Consider the following 16,404-nt stretch of genomic DNA (forward strand, 5'->3'; position numbering starts at 1 on the left):
AGAGGCTCCTGGGGCATATGGCATCCTCAGCGATGGCCACACCGCTCGGGTTGATGCATATGAGACTCAAGTCCCGAGATGGGCATGGCGCCGAGGGACACATCGTGTGGCCATCACGCCGATTTGTCGCCGCCTCTTCAGGCCTTGGACCGACCTGGCATTTCTACGGGCAGGGACAGACCTGTGCAAGGTCAGGGAGGACGGGGAGCAGGTCATCCTAGTAGCACCCTACTGGCCCACCCAGACATGGTTCTCGGATCTCACGCTTCTCACGACAGCCCCCCCCCCCGACGAATTCCCCTGAGGAAGGACCTTCTTTCTCAGGGACGGGGCACCATCTGGCACCCACGACCAGACCTCTGGAATCTCCACGTCTGGCCCTTGGATGGGACGTGGAGGACTTAAGTGGCCTACCACCCGCGGTGGTAGACATGATCACTCAGGCTAGGGCTCCCTCTACGAGGCGCCTGTATGCCTTGAAGTGGCATCTGTTCACTAAGTGGTGTTCTTCCCGACGGGAAGACCCCCAGAGATGCGCAGTCGGATCGGTGCTTTCCTTCCTTCAGGAGAGGTTTGAGAGGCGGCTGTCCCCCTCCACATTGAAGGTGTATGTAGCCGCTATTTCGGCTCATCACGATGCAGTAGATGGTAAGTACTTGGGGAAGCATGACTTGATCATCAGGTTCCTGAGAGGCACTAGGAGGTTGAACCCCTCTAGACCGTGACTCGTTCCCCCGTGGGACCTCTCTGTATTCCTTCAGGGTCTACGGGGAGCTCCCTTTGAGCCCTTGGATTCAGCTGAGCTTAAGGCACTCTCTTTCAAGACTGCCCTCCTGACTGCGCTCACTTCCATCAAGAGGGTAAGGGACCTGCAAGCGTTCTCTGTCAGCGAATCGTGTCTGGAGTTCGGTCCGGGTTACTCTCACGTGATCCTGAGACCCCGACCGGGCTATGTGCCCAAGGTTCCCATGACCCCTTTTAGGGATCAGGTGGTGAACCTGCAAGCGCTGTCCAGGAGGAGGCAGACCCAGCCTTGGCGTTGCTGTGTCCGGTGCGAGCTTTACGCATCTATTTGGATCACACACAGAGCTTTAGAAGCTCCGAGCAGCTCTTTGTCTGCTTTGGTGGACAGCGGAAAGGAAGCACTGTCCCAAACAGAGAATCGCCCACTGGGTCACTGATGCCATCGCTATTGCATATCAAGCTCAGGACATGCCACCCCCTGCGGGTTTATGAGCCTACTCTACCAGGAGTGTGTCGGCCTCCTGGGCCCTGGCCAGTGGCGCCTCTTTGGCAGACATCTGCAGAGCAGCAGGCTGGGCAACACCCAACACCTTTGCGAGGTTCTACAATCTCCGGGTTGAGTCGGTTTCATCCCGTGTAGTGGCAGGCACAAGCAGGTAAGTTCCAGGACAGCTGGCCAGGTGTACCGCTTTCACATAGCGCCTTTCCCCTCCCTTGAGGGGAAGACGTGCACTCTTGACTCCCAGTAGTGTTCACAGACTGTGATCCCTGGATGACTTCCTCCTTAGCCCTGTGGCAGTCGAGTTTGCGGAGAAACTTGCTGCCGGCTCAGTAAGTGCGCTGGTAAGGCCCTATACTGAGGTAGGTGCTCCGCATTCGGTGGTTCCCCATAGGTAACCCCATGTGTTATATCTTCTGTACAATTGTTTCCCTCTTGGTAAACTATGTCTTCCTTGAGCAGAGGGCCCTCTGCTCTGGTCGCCATGCTTGTAGAAACTCCTCCCCCCTTGGGTAGGACCTACCATGCGACTCTCCTCATGACATACTTCCAACAAGACTCAGTAAGACTATGTGATGTATTTCCACTTGAAGTACCCCCCCACTTCTCTGGGTGGGGTGTGGTCTCCGCGGTGTCTTCCTCTTGGGAGTGACACCCCCCCCCCTTCGTAAGAAGTGTCCGACGTGGACACTTGCAGATCCGAGTCGGTTAACAAAATTCCACTCTTTTTGGGGAGAAAAAAAGAGGGAAAAGAGGCCTCAGCTGGGCTAGCCTGTCCCTATTTGTTGAGCAGTCGACTTGTTCCTGAAAGACCGTTCGACGCTCATAGCAGCATTGGGGGAGGTTACGTGACAGCCTGATGCGCTGGCTACGAGGCACACAGCAGTCTGCCCATCTCGCACCGCTAGTCCACGTAACACAGTTCAGCTAGTTGTGGCATTTTGTATAGGGACCCCTAGTGTCACTACATCGACACAACGTCGAGTGAGTGACAGATAGGGAATGTCCTGGTTACTTTCATAACCTCTGTTCCCCGATTGAGGGAACGAGACGTTGTGTCCCTCCTGCCACAATGCTGAACTTCCCGCTGAAATGGCTGGGACCTAGTCTCGGCTCCTCAGCACAAAACCTGAATCAGTGGTTGCATACCAGCTCCTTTTATACCTGTATGTCCGGGGGAGTGGCATGCAAATTCCACTCGCCAATTCTCATTGGCCTTTTCTCAAAAGAGGTGTTTGGGGCTCCCAAGAGTGACTCCTAGTGTCACTACATCGACACAACGTCTCGTTCCCTCCATCAGGGAACGGAGGTTACGAAAGTAACCAGGATGATTTAGTTTACTCTAAACAACTGAACTAAAGTGGACAATGGAGCTCTCTTGTGGTCATATCATGCAATTGCATTTAACAATAAAAAAAAAAAAGAAAAAAAGCTGGGCTAAGGGGGAAAAAAGAGAAATATGATATAATATTATTTATTGATAAAAATATTAATATACAAACAGTAGTTGGTTGTGTTCATAAACACATAAATACGCAACAAACATAGGTTCTTTTATCCCATTTTCAAAATATAACTAGACAGTCATGAAATTTGCCTTTCACTTCTATAATACAACATTCTACCGAAAAAACTCATTAAAACTATAGTTTGAGCCTTAGCGCTCTACGTAGTACCTCAGTAGTACGAGCACAGCATCTCGATGGCGAGCTTTTTGAGAACGTGCGCTTCCTTTGCCGTTTGGAAGGGGGCAGGGCTAGGGGGAAACAAAATCCAACTGGGAAACAGACTTCGACAGAAAACCCTGTTTTCTGAAAACACTGGCAGGTATGTTGGAGTTTGCGATGGATTGACTTGTCCTTCCTAGTGTTCACATGAAACTGCACAAGTTTTCAAATGTTTCACGCACTTTCAAACATGGTCAAGTAGTAGATTGGAGTACATCTACTCGCAGTGGGCGAGTGATCTAGAAAAACACCATTTTCATGATCATAACGTGGATTCTTTTTACAACATTCATCATAAAATACAAAAACAGAGGGTAACAGGTGCATATTATGGCCATGTGTCCTAAGGGTCAATGAAGTGATGCTCATTTTTGTCCAGATCTGTTAAATTAAAAATACATTTAAAAAAATGCAATTCACACAAACCATTTACTTGAATACACCTCTTCTATGATGAACATTTTTCAGTTGCTGAGTTTAAAGTTATATTTAGATTTTTCTGGGGCTTAAAGTAAAAAATGTGGTCTCCATAGTCAGTAAAAAAATAAATAAAATAAAAAATTCTCATTAAAAGCTCACCACACTGATACAGGGTCGTTAGCTGAGAACTTGTTTTTCAGATTTTCAGAATTTTTGGCCTGATTGTACAAGATTTTTTCCCCACTTCTGTAAGCATCTTCTTTGGCCTGATGAAGCTGCCTGAGTCATGCTGTAAACTATGGTTTTTCATTGTTTTATGTTAAATAAGTCCTTGTAGGAATGCACATATTCTCACAGAAACTAGTGTATGATGTCAGTATCTGTGAGCTCATCCAGGTCTGTGGCTGCAGCCTCAAAAACACTCCAGTCAGTGCAGTCAAAACAGTCTTGTAGTTCCAGCTCTGCTTCATTGGTCCATCTTTTTACAGTTTTACTTTTTATAAAGCAAATTGTGGAAGAATGTATTACATCGTGCAGTCACGTCTCAGCAATTCGCCATGTCCATCTTACTATTTATAAATATTTGTAAATTTCCCATTCTGTACAATTGTATTTATACTTTATATATAAATAAATAGGCATATTGTGTCATGAATTCAGGACATTAAACATGCGGTTTACAAATGATCAGACATTACAGGTGGTGAATTGTCAATTTTATGGCAGACAATGCAGCCTAATAAAAATCATTCCGAGCCGAATCATTGCTAGAAGAGACAGTCAGATCCAGCAGAGGTGTTTCGGGCTCCCAAGAGTGACCCCTAGTGTCACTACATCGACACAACGTGTCGTTCCCTCCATCAGGGAACAGAGGTTACGCAAGTAACCAGGACGTTCCTCATCACTGTATCTCACACTGGTCAGATTTTCAGTTAGGATAAAATTACAGTGAGCAGTGTTGGTGTCCAAAGTCACAGGAGCTGAAGAAAGACGACACAAACATACACACATAATATAAGACAAATGACCATTATGATGAAAAAGCTGAATTCATTGTTGTATTCTGTACTTACTGTGTTCAACAGTTTCCTGCCTCTTCTGAAACACAGAAAACTGCAGATTGCAGAGGTGTTTTGGCTCCTGAAATGTTCTCTGGATCTGGCAGTCTACACTGGGCTCTGGAAAAACATTCAAGAGTTAAAGATGCTGTGGGTTTGGGTTCAGAAAAACAGAGGAGAGAAACAAAGATACACAATACAAACCTTTTCATAGTGGCTGGCATATGACTGATTGTGGCTGAAAGAGATTAAATCTCTGAATTCATCTTTTCAGTCTTATCCTTCACCATCTCCATATTCTGCTGTTCCTTCCTCAGTTTTGTTATCCTTGTCGTCTCTTCAACATGTAGAAGCTGGTGAAGTTGTTCAAACTGTGTTTTAAACTAGATTTTTCAATGATTTCCAATTTTTATCACCTCAAAGACTTTATTAGTCAATGAACCAGATAAAGGCAAAAGATAAAGTCTATTTATTAATAAACATTCTTGATGCAGTAGTTTTAATATCACCTTGTTTAATTCTTACCTTAATATGTTTTGCAGTTTGATTTAAAGTCTGTCGAAATTCCTCAAATATTCTAAGCTTGGCCTGTAAAGGTTTTAGTGCCGTTTTGAGGTTCTCCCGAAAGAAATCAACATGTCAGTGTAAAAGTCCCTTTCCAAGTCCCAGCTTGTGTACATCACAATACAAGATAACTACAAACAAACCTAATGTAATTAGAACTACAATATACATCATGTTGACTTAAAATGCTACATAAGTTTTAATTTCAAGACTATTACTGCACATAAACATTTTCCTCCAGAACACTCTCATGTAGTCTTTACTGTCTAACAAGGGACTTTAATAAAGTTTCTATTTTCAGATACCTTTGCTGTAGTTGTGACTCCGGTGGACTGCAGCATTGTGGACACAATGTTTTCATCTTCGTAAGATGTGGTGTCAATGAGTTCCCGTCATCTCTTCACCTCTAGTGTAGGCTTTGATGTTGCACACCGTTTCTCTCTGGTCTCTCTGGTCATCCACATATCGGTAATAAGTATTTTTATTTTTTGTGCGTCCTTAAATACGCGACCGTATCTCAATAAAAGAGTTTTGGATGAGCCACAGACAGCCAGAGACGTGTCCTGAAGTTTGCCATAAAACTCCTCCAACACAACTGTGTACTCCGCTTTGTTTATACTTTTTTGTCCATGAAATAGTCTGTATTTATTACACCTCGATGGACTGAAAACATGATCACAAAGTCTACACGAATTTGCAGCTGTCATGGGTGTTGCATGAACAATGCTTGGCTGAATGTTAGGGTTGCACGGTATACCGGTACTAACGAAATTTGCAATACCAAAAAATTTAAAATGGTACGATATCATCATGTTGTTAATCTCGGTACCATATTAAAGTATGCTGCCATTAGCAAAATGTAATGCAATGTGAGAGTTTTGAGATGAAATCAAAGACCATTTGGAAATAATAATAAAAAAAGACTCTAAATGACCAAGTGTGATCATTAAACACCAGAAAGATGACATTTAATGAAATAATATACAGTCACATGTGCTGCACGCCACAGCATGAATAAGAGGCACCTCTCTGCCCTGTCATCTCCTTCACGCACACGAACACACACATAAGGATTTAACCCCTGGAGTCATATGGAATACTTTTATGCTGTCTTTATGTGCTTTTTGTAGATTCATATTTCTGGTCACCATTCACTTGCATTATATGGACCTACAGAGAGAGAGAGATATTCTTCTAAAAATCTTTGTTTGTGTTCAGCAGAAGAAAGAAAGTCATACACATCTGGGATGGCATGAGGGTGAGTAAATGATGAGAGAATTTTCATTTTTGGGTGAATATCACTTTAAAATGGTAGAATTCAGTGGTGTTATGCCTATTCAAACTGAGTCTTCTCACATTTTAAGCCAGATGCACCCTTAAAAAAAGGTGATTTAATTCAAATAAAAAAAGTATTAAAAAAAATAAGAGAAAAAGACAAAGGTACAAATCTGTAGAATTGCCTTGTTTTAGGAGGGCATGAACTACAAGCATGAAGCATTGCAAATGATGTAATTTAATTAAATATAATGGGAAAATATTGATTGAAAATTGTTGGTTATACTGTAACTATAGAAACAATATATTGAAATTTTATTGCAAAATATTCAGACATTTGCAAAGTAGTTTGAGAGTGTAAGGAGAACAACTTGATTGCGTCATTCACAGTGCTGAAGTGAGCCATCACTACCGGGTTCATTTGGTGAGCTTTGTTGGCTGTAATTCTCTGATTGGTGCATCTTTCTTTGCTGGATAATGGATATTGTAGTTCTTCACCAGGAATTTCACTTTTAAACAGGATTTTTAAACAATGAAGTTGAAATAACGCAGACTGATGGCTTCAACAGAGGTATTTACCATTGATTAACAACCTCGTAGCTCAATGTAGGCCTGTCTTTAAAGGTTTATAAGTTATCGTTCAAGATCAGTTCACCTATGGAAAAAAGAGAAGGGATTTTTACTTCCAGAACCTGACTGCTGTGCTCTTCACTACACCATTGACTGGAAAATTAGCCAATCAGTGACAAGAGCAGTAGAAGAGGCATTGTATCCATTCATGCATAATTCGAATTTCACGATTACCCCTTTAAAGAAACAGGATAACTGGTAAAACAAGGGTTCCTCAAAAAGCAACACTTAGCATCAGATAATATAAATAATATTTTGCCTATTTTTATTTAATATTTAAACCAAAAATGAAAATGTAGTCATCACCTCACCAAAAATATTTAGCAGAATGTCAGTCCAGGCTGTTTTTCATGTGCAATGACAGTACATAGTAATTGAGGTTGTCAAGCTCCTAAAAGAACAAAACTTCCATAAAAGTAGTTCTTAGGTTTATAAGAAGGAACAGACCAAAATTTTAAGCAAATGTTCATTAATGTCAGTGGGCTGTTATGGCAAAAAATCTTTCTTGAGACTAAATGTTATTTGCAAAAAGATGAAAGCCAATGCCACATGGTGCTTTTACTTTTGCAAAATTTCTTTGAAAACCTCTTGCTTTTTATGGTTCCTTTTTAAATGTCATTGGTGGCATGCTGTTAATTATAATAGATTTTCATTAAAATGTCTTTAATAAGCTTGGAATGTATTTGATATGGAGATCAATTTTTATTTTGTAAAAATTGCCTCCATCATCTAAATAAACTTAATCATGATATTTGTCAATACTGTTACTTTCAGTGGTGTTATTGGTTCCTTTTAACATTTTCAAACTATTACAGTGGTTCCTATTCCTATTATACAATGTGACACCACTGACAAAAGAGCACGTCAGCCAATGGTAAGTGTAATTAAACTTAATATCCTGTAATTATTAAGTGTGACCTTGTATGACATGAGAAAGATAAATTAAAGATACATTTTCAGATTGAAATGCTACTGCAACTGTTGAATAAGCAAGCTCCCTAATTTCACAGTGTGCCTCTTAAATAACATTGCTGATTGGTATTATAGTTCTTAAACTAGAGAAGTTAAGTTTGTTAATACAAACTTTGAATATTGACTTGACAAAGCCTTAATGGTTAAGGCTAAGTTTAAAATAGTTTTAAAAGCTTGAATTTTAAAGGTTATAGATAAATCTATAGCTAAATGATTAGCTCTTAAAGTCAGAGACTTTCAATGGAAGTCTATGGGATCATCTGCTACTTTTTTATGATCAGTTATGGGAAAACCTTAAGTCTGAACAGTTAGAAATTATGCAGCATGGGTTATGGAAAAAATGTCTGAGCCACAACACATTAATATTCATCACATTAAAACAAATCTATAGACTACAGTATATAATGCAAAGTCTATGTCACGTTTGAAGTAATAAAGAAATCAGTGCATATGAGATAGCTCTTAGCTTTTTTTTTATTTAGAGGAGGTGAATTCATATACCACTGAACAAGTTTGATGAAAATATTTTTGCCTGTTCGACTCTCAAGAGCATAATTGGGATATTCTATTTTAGCAACTTACCTGTTTTATTGTTAAAACCTTGTGTGTTGCAAACACACAATTTCACTGATCAGTTTCTAGTGGTTTGTGACTGCTGTACACAGTGAGAAACAATATAAAAAGAAAAATGATTGTGCCTCTAGAGAGATTACACATTCTCTCTGTGATAGCTGTTGTTCATAATACAGTAAATATTCAAACCAGGATACACAACTAGTCTCTATGCATACTTGGAGGTAAACATTCATACATAATTCTAATTATTTCATAATTTTTTTTTTCTTCAAATGAATTTGTAAAAATAAAAACAAAACAAAGAAAGACAGAAATGAAATTACAAGAATAATTTCAGATTTTTTTTTTTTTTTTTTTACAGTTAGACCTCTTACTGTCAAACCTCTTTATTCAGACAATGATATTTCTTGCTTTGTGTTTTTCCCCTTTAGTGTCATTACATGCTGCCATTAGGCAAGAAATAACAAATATATAGCATTTACTTTGGGAATTTATGAAATCATATAGTATGTATTAAATTAGTATGTCATTTTTTTATTTTTTTTATTTATTTTTTTTACACTGTATACTAGAATGCAAGTCTACGGGTCTGTGTTCCTCTATGAAACATGCCCGCATGTATCTGAGTTACACAGCAGCTAGAGGAGAAAAAGACAAGCATGTAACCTGTGAGTTATGACATCAGACTGAGAGTTAAACAGATTAGAAATGTGAAAGATGAAAAGGTCTGTTGGTGGGTCAAAAATACTAAACCATCAATAAATGAAAGATAGTAATCAACATAAAAAAATACAATAAAAAAAAACAAACATGAAAATGCAATTGATTATTGTTTCATAACATTAAACACCCGCCATCCCCCCCACCACTGATGAGAACAATGTAACAAACTGTAGAAAATTCCCAAATTTACAAACAAGAGTCCTCAATCCCATTGTTACAGTGACCCCGTGGTATTAGAGAGAAACAGCACTCTTCAGTTATAAAAATAGATTTCTTGTCATTTAAAATCCCCTCCAGTATTTAGGAAAGGGTGCTGTTCCTCTTGCACATCTGCTGAAAGAATACGGCACCGCTCTCTGACCACCTCTATCAAACCCCTTTAGGCTTTCATATATTTTGCATAATTTGTGATATATTTCCTTCTTTAAAATTTAGCAATTTAAAACCATAAATACATACCTTGCATTGGACAACAGAAACAGAAATGGAAAAAGGCAGTAACTTTGAGTAAAATGACATTAGTAGAATCAAACAAGGAATATTTTCAGTCCATTTAAAAAAAGGTAGATAACAACAAAACAAATCTCAATCAAATATCCATGTCAAACCTAAAAAAAATAAAAAAATAAAAAAATAAAATAAAAAAGCATTGAGTGTTAAAAATAAAGATGGCATGATCAAACTAAACATGGAGACAGGATGACAGTGGTGCTACAAATATAACGCTAACATTTACACAAGACCCTGTATACCTCTGTGTGGTGTGACCAGACAGTTCACGCATACAGTCCCAGCTAGATAAGACTGGTATGGCACTATGTAATCCCTTACTTCTGGAGCAATGCCCAAAAGAAGATTTAGTGGCTAACACATCCTCAAACCCACTTACCGCAGACAGAATGATCATTTTGCTCACAAGAACCCAGTGTGTCCTGTGCTTTATGCCAGTGACATCATCTTATTTAGTCTCCAGTGAGCCAGGCTACATCAACCCAAACTGGGTATGTTCACTGTCTTGCTCTTGGTATTACCAGATAACGCTGGAGATGCTCGTCTCTCGAGGCAGCAGTGGGAGCATTGCATTGTTGCCGTGGTGCTCATCCAGGCTGTGTTGTCGCAGGGTCTTGTTGTTGACAGGCCGTTGCCCATTGAGGAGGGTGAGGGGGAGGTTGCAGTAGGTGTGCTGCGGTGGCAGCGTGCCTCCGGCCGTGAAGGGCAGCTCATAGTCATAGCTGCGGTAGTGCGAGTGTTTCTGGCGTGCCAGCGAATGCGAGCGGTACGAGCTCCGCAGGGATGGGCGCAGCTCGGGGTGAGCTGGTGCCATGGCAGCAGATGTTGCTGTTGCCATGGAGATGGCAGAGACGGTCTGCAGGTCGGCGAAGGGTCCAGGTTCGCTGGTGTCCAGTGCGTGGTTGCTGAGGGTTTGCTGGGGGCGGCGGTAGGGCATGGTATAGCGGAGCTGCTTCCAGAAACGTGAGCCAGGCTTGTTGCTCTGCGGGCCGTTCCACTGCACCATACTCAGGCATTTAATGGTTTGTTTTAACTCCTCCACATCCTGGTAGTTAATAACTCCTCGCAGATCAGCACACTCAATTAAGATCACTTTAATGTCCCCTGAAACCAGAGAGTTGCGCAGACGAGACTCCAGCTCAAATATACTCCATCCGCGGCGCAGCACATAGCTCGGGGTCAGAACGATGATCAGACGTTTGCTCAACTCTACACAGCGGGATACATCCTCTATGTATGCTACAGAAAATAAAAATGACAGAGAAAAAGAGAAACTGTCAGACGAATAATGTGCATACTGCAAACAATCTTTTTCTTAATCAGTAATTGTCTTGTTTTAAGTAAAAATATCTAAAAATCCCTAAAACAGGATACATTTACTCGAGAAGCAATTGCATAGAATATTAAGATGTCTTTCCAATAATATACACTCATCGACCACTTTATTAGGTACAACTGTACACCTGTTTATTCATGCAGTTCATGCCATGGGCACAGACTCAACAAAACTGGACAGTTAAATACTGGAAAAACATAGCATGGTCTAATGAATCTCAATTTCTGCTGAAGTACACAGAAGGTAGGACCACTGCAGCCTCAGCTTTCTGTTCTTGGCTGACAGAAGTGGAACCCGACATGGTGTTCTGCTGTTGTAGCCCGTTGGCCTCAAGGTTTGAAGTTTTGTGCATTCTGAGATGCTATTCTGCTCACTACAATTGTACAGAGTGGTTTTCTGAGTTACCATAGCCTTTCTGTCAGCTCAAATCAGTCAGTCAGCCAGCCAGTCAGTCTGAATTCTGAGTAAATTCTAGAGACTGTTGTGCGTGAAAATCCCAGGAGATCAGCAGTTACAGAAATACTCAAACCAGCCCGTCTGGCACCAACAATCATGCCACGGTCTAAATCACTGAGATCAAATTTTTTCCCCATTCTGATGGTTGATGTGAACATTAACTGAAGCTTCTGACCTGTATCTGCATAATTTTATGCATTGTACTGCTGACACACTATTGGCTGATTAGAAAATTGCATGAATAAGTAGGTGTACAGGTGTACCTAATAAAGTGGTTGGTGAGTGCATCTTGATTCATGTTTATATTTCTTACACCTTTGGCTTGTTTTATGACTGTTTTAAATAATAAATGTATACAAAATCTGTAAGGTTTATGCATAAAAAAAGAAAGATAATTTGCTAATGGGGTAATACAAATATTCAATATAATTCATGATATATTCTCTCAAAACAAGTTGTGACGAGGAGGAGGGCGGGGCCGGGCCATGACTACGCACGTCCGGCCCCCAATCGGGCTAATCAGCTAAGGAGAGGGATAAGTGCAGCGGAACGTGGCAGTTCGGGAGAGAGAGAGCCACATGCAGCTGCCATGTGTGCGTTTATGTTCTTGTGTCTTTTTGTTTAAGTTCCTATTAAAATATTACTTTGATTGTTCAGCCGGTTCCCGCCTCGTCCTGGCATGCGCTGTCGTGGAGTCCTCGCCACTGCCATCCACCCAAAGGAGCAGGGGGACGGAGGAGTTGCTGCCGGCTGCCTGGACGTGGAGGAACGGCCGCCATCCGCGAGAGGAAGAGGGGCTCGCTGCCGGCCGCCTGGAGTGGTGGAGCCGCTGCCAGGGGCGGAGGATTTCCCTACCAGCCGCCAAAACGCAGAGGGGTGTTCCATCTGCCAGGGGTTGGAGGACTGGCTGGAGGAGTGGAAGAGTGATGGAGGACCAGGCAACAGCATGTCTTTCTCACTCTCCTCTCTCTCTCTCACTGTCGCTCCACCTTGCCCTTTCCCTCTCCTCTTTTTTTTGTTTTGTTTTGTTTTTCCCTCCCCTCGTCTCCCTCCCCAGGCCTAGAGAGGTGGGGAAAAGCCTGCCAGCAGGCAGAGCCAAAAGGGCAACCCCCGACATGACGTACAAAAAAAAAGAGTTCTTTATAGCACTACATCAGCCATAGGTAATCACAGCCATGCTGATTTGGGGCCATACAGCATGATGGCGAGTGTGATATTGCTTTTACACAACAGTTAAAAGAACAAGTAAATAGGGGGCATGGGTAGCTCAGCGAGTATTGACGCTGACTACCACTCCTGGAGTCAGGAGTTCGAATCCAGGGTGTGCTGAGTGACTCCAGCTAGGTCTCCTAAGCAACCAAATTGGCCCGGATGCTAGGGAGGGTAGAGTCACATGGGGTAACCTTCTCGTGGTCGTGATTAGTGGTTCTCGCTCTCAATGGGGCGCGTGGTAAGTTGTGCGAGGCAACTGAGACTTGTCCTCCGCCACCCGGATTGAGGTGAGTAACCACGCCACCACGAGGACCTACTAAGTGGTGGGAATTGGGCATTCCAAATTGGGGAGAAAAGGTGATAAAAAAAAAAAAAAAACGTAAATAAAAAATTATAAAAACATTTAGTACTGTCACAAAAAATTGCATTTGTGCATGGAACTACTTTCTTACACGATGGATCTGGATCTGCCGTTGGTAGTTAAAAAGTTGCGCACAAAACTCTGTCACTAAATCAAAAATGTCACTTCAGAACTAATAACGATGGGTTAAGCTGTTTCTATTGGAGAAACAAGGATGTGTGTGTGTTTGAGAGACAGAGAGAGAGAGAAAGCAATTGAGCTTGTGTGATTTCCTGTGTCTATTGAGACTCCTAAGCAGCAGCTGTGTAGTGGTAGTCAGCTTGCTGAAGATAATATAAATTTTGGTCAAATACATCCTATTCTCTCTGTGTAAAAATTGCCATCCTAGCGGGGGTCCCCCATGATTATTTTGGGTAGCCGGTGCGCAAGAGTCATTCACAATAGAAACTGTTCTTTACATCTCCTCACAACGTGGAAACACCGGTATCAGGTAAGCACCTTGAGTATGTTTTTGACTACTCCATCTGTTGTGTCTCTCAGCTGTGATAAGGCTTAATGCTGAAGCTGTTAGTTTAACTGAATTTCCCAGGTGTAATGTTGTAGTAGTAATCCGAGTGATTATGGAGTGAGAGACAATGCCAACGACTTAAAAGAAACTGTGCACTGACTCAATCAAACCTAACTGGCTTATAACACATAAAAATAGTCTTTTGTCACCACCTGCTGTCTAAAATCATCAATCCCACAGGAAAAAATGAAAAGACACACATCTAGCTCTTTTACACATCTGTGCTGCTCTTACACTGCTCTTACACTTTAGTTTAGAATGCCACAAACAGGAGGTCACGTGACACCATGCAAGAAGCAGACGTGTGAGCGACGAGCTCTGCGCACTTTGCTAAATTTTTTATTATTTTCATGTTAAAATCTGGTGAAATTTGATACACCCAGTTACACATTTGCTCTTTGAGGCAAAACATGGGAAAGAAGTCAAAATCCTCGGGCTCTGGAGACATTAAAAGACACTTACGTGTTCAGGATGAAAGCCCCGACAGGCCTACAGACCAGGGACTCGATTTGGACGGCGCGGCGGGAGAGTTGATCCAGCGTCAATTGTCCAACGTGTCAGTGATGATGACAAAGGTTCTTGCTGACTTGGAGGATCTCGTTGTAATACGTCGATCGATTACGGCAATGGAAATAAAATTCTCTGAGTTAGTTACAAGAGTGACTAATGCTGAGAGACGAATCGATTGTCTGGAATCTTCGGAGAGGGAATTAACCGCTAATCCGCCCACGACCAAAGTTGATTTGGAACATCTCCCTGAAAAGCTTGAAGATCTTGAGAATAGAAGCCGCATGAATAACATTTGAATTGTTGGAATTCCTGAGCATGAGGAGGGCAGAGTTATGGTGAAATTCCTAGATGAGCTTTTCCTGAGTCTGCTCGACATAACAGGCCACAGCTGGAAATCGAGCGAGCTCACAGAGTCCCAGCTCACAGATTTGCTGAGGGAGAAAGGCCCCGATCGATTCTGGCCAGATTTCTGAGATCATCCGATAAAGATCTTGTGTTATGCCAGGCGAGGAGCAAAGGGAAGCTTTCTTGGAAGAACCGTAATATTTTCTTGTTCCCGGACTTTGCGAGTTCGACAAGAGAGAAACGCGATCGGTTCAAGGAATGTAAGAAACTCTTACATCAGCGAAAGATCACTTTTGCTCTGATGTTTCCGGCCAAACTGAGAATAGAAACGAAGGATGGTCGCAAAGTATTTACATGTCCCAATCAGGCAATGTCTTTTATTGAATCAATGGGTGAGTAAACCATTGGGTGTTTCTCATGTGAGTGGGTCGACTCGCTGTACTTTGGCTTTTGAGGAAGCTGGGCTTCATTTTGGTTTCTTTTTTCTTTTTGCGTTGGCTCCGCCGAGCGGCTGGAGTATGTTTTGTGAATAACACTTTTCCTTAAAGAAACCTTTGCATTGACGAAAGATTACTTTTTCATTGAAGTTCCTGGCCAGTTTGAGAGTGGACACTACGGATGACCGCAAAATATCTACATGCTCACACAAAGGATGTCTTTTATAAAGTTGACGGATTGTGTAAGTCATGGTATATACTTTTATGCGGCCTCCGAGTGAATTGACTCGACCATCCGGGGAACCGGGATGCCAGTTTTGTTTCTTTCTGTATTGGTTCCACCTAGCGGCTGGAGCTTGTTCTATTGAATAACAGTCCTTTGGAACAGCTGTGGATTAATCTGTTCATTCTTCGTGCTTATTCCTCCTGCTGGCTGGAGTTTGTTTTGTTGAGTATTTTTACGGGACATTGGAATGATTACGTCATCCGCTGAACTCATAACAGCTGGCTCACTGAACATTTGCTTGTTTGTCCGAGGAATCTGTCCGGTTTTATATCAGCTGGAATTTGTTTTGTGGAAGATCACACCTTTGAAACAGTTCTGTGAATGAATCTACATGTTCTTTGTGTTCATTCTTCCTATTGGCTGGGGTTTATTTTACGAAGTATTTTCTGTTATGTAATTTTGCCTCACAATTTGTGAGGCAAAATTTAGCAATCCGATGGCAAGGTTGTTGTTGGGGCTCGTGGGCGTTCATGGACCTTTTGAGTTTAGAGGGATTGTCGCCAATTGGCACTTTCGTGCGCAGGGTTAATGCGCACATTTAATTTTTTCTGTTTGTTTTGTTCGGGGGGAAGTTCGGGGTTTGATTGTTTCACTAATGGGGAATGTGGTCTGTATAATTTTGTTTTTGACACACAATTAATTTTTTCTACTATATCAAAATGTCAAATGTTAATATGAGTGTACTATCTCTCTCCACATGGAATGTAAATGGGTTGGGGCACCCCATAAAAAGAAAGAAGGTTATTACTTTTCTTAAACGTAAGAAATATGATACTGTGTTTCTTCAAGAAACACATCTCTCCCCGCAGGAAGCTGAAAAATTTGGGAAGATATGGGGTGGACATTTTTTTTTTAGTGCTGGCTCAAGTAAGAGCAAGGGAGTCATTATATTGATTAATAAACATCTACAATTCAAATGTCTCAAACAGACTAAAGATAAATTAGGGAGAGTCATTACTGTTTTAGCTGAAATTCAAGGGCAAAAGGTTGATTTGGCTAATATTTACACACTAACGCTGATGATCAGGGCTTATTTATAGATCTTGAAGGGATGCGGCAAACTGCTGGCACCCCTCATGATATAATATTGGGAGGAGACTTTAATCTTTTGATGGACTCAGTCCTTGATCACAGTGAAGCAAAAGTGTGTAAACCCCCTAGAACAACATTGACGCTTCACAGGATGTGTAAAAAC

At 41.7% G+C, this 16,404-nt stretch overlaps 1 protein-coding gene across 4 annotated transcripts in view; it reads right to left on the bottom strand.

The window, feature by feature from the left end:
- Window positions 1–8,353: 8,353 nt before the first annotated feature.
- The window catches only part of LOC127446798 (interleukin-1 receptor accessory protein-like 1-A), a 146,890-nt gene continuing 138,839 nt past the window's right edge, over window positions 8,354–16,404 (bottom strand). For all 4 annotated transcript variants that reach the window (XM_051708020.1, XM_051708019.1, XM_051708018.1 and 1 more), the window contains one exon: window positions 8,354–10,937. In XM_051708020.1, coding sequence (XP_051563980.1) covers window positions 10,216–10,937 — 722 coding nt within the window. In that variant the 3' untranslated portion in view covers window positions 8,354–10,215. The remainder of the gene's footprint in view (window positions 10,938–16,404) is intronic.

Source organism: Myxocyprinus asiaticus, chromosome 10 (genome assembly GCF_019703515.2).
Source record: "Myxocyprinus asiaticus isolate MX2 ecotype Aquarium Trade chromosome 10, UBuf_Myxa_2, whole genome shotgun sequence".
In the NCBI taxonomy this organism is placed as follows: domain Eukaryota; kingdom Metazoa; phylum Chordata; class Actinopteri; order Cypriniformes; family Catostomidae; genus Myxocyprinus; species Myxocyprinus asiaticus.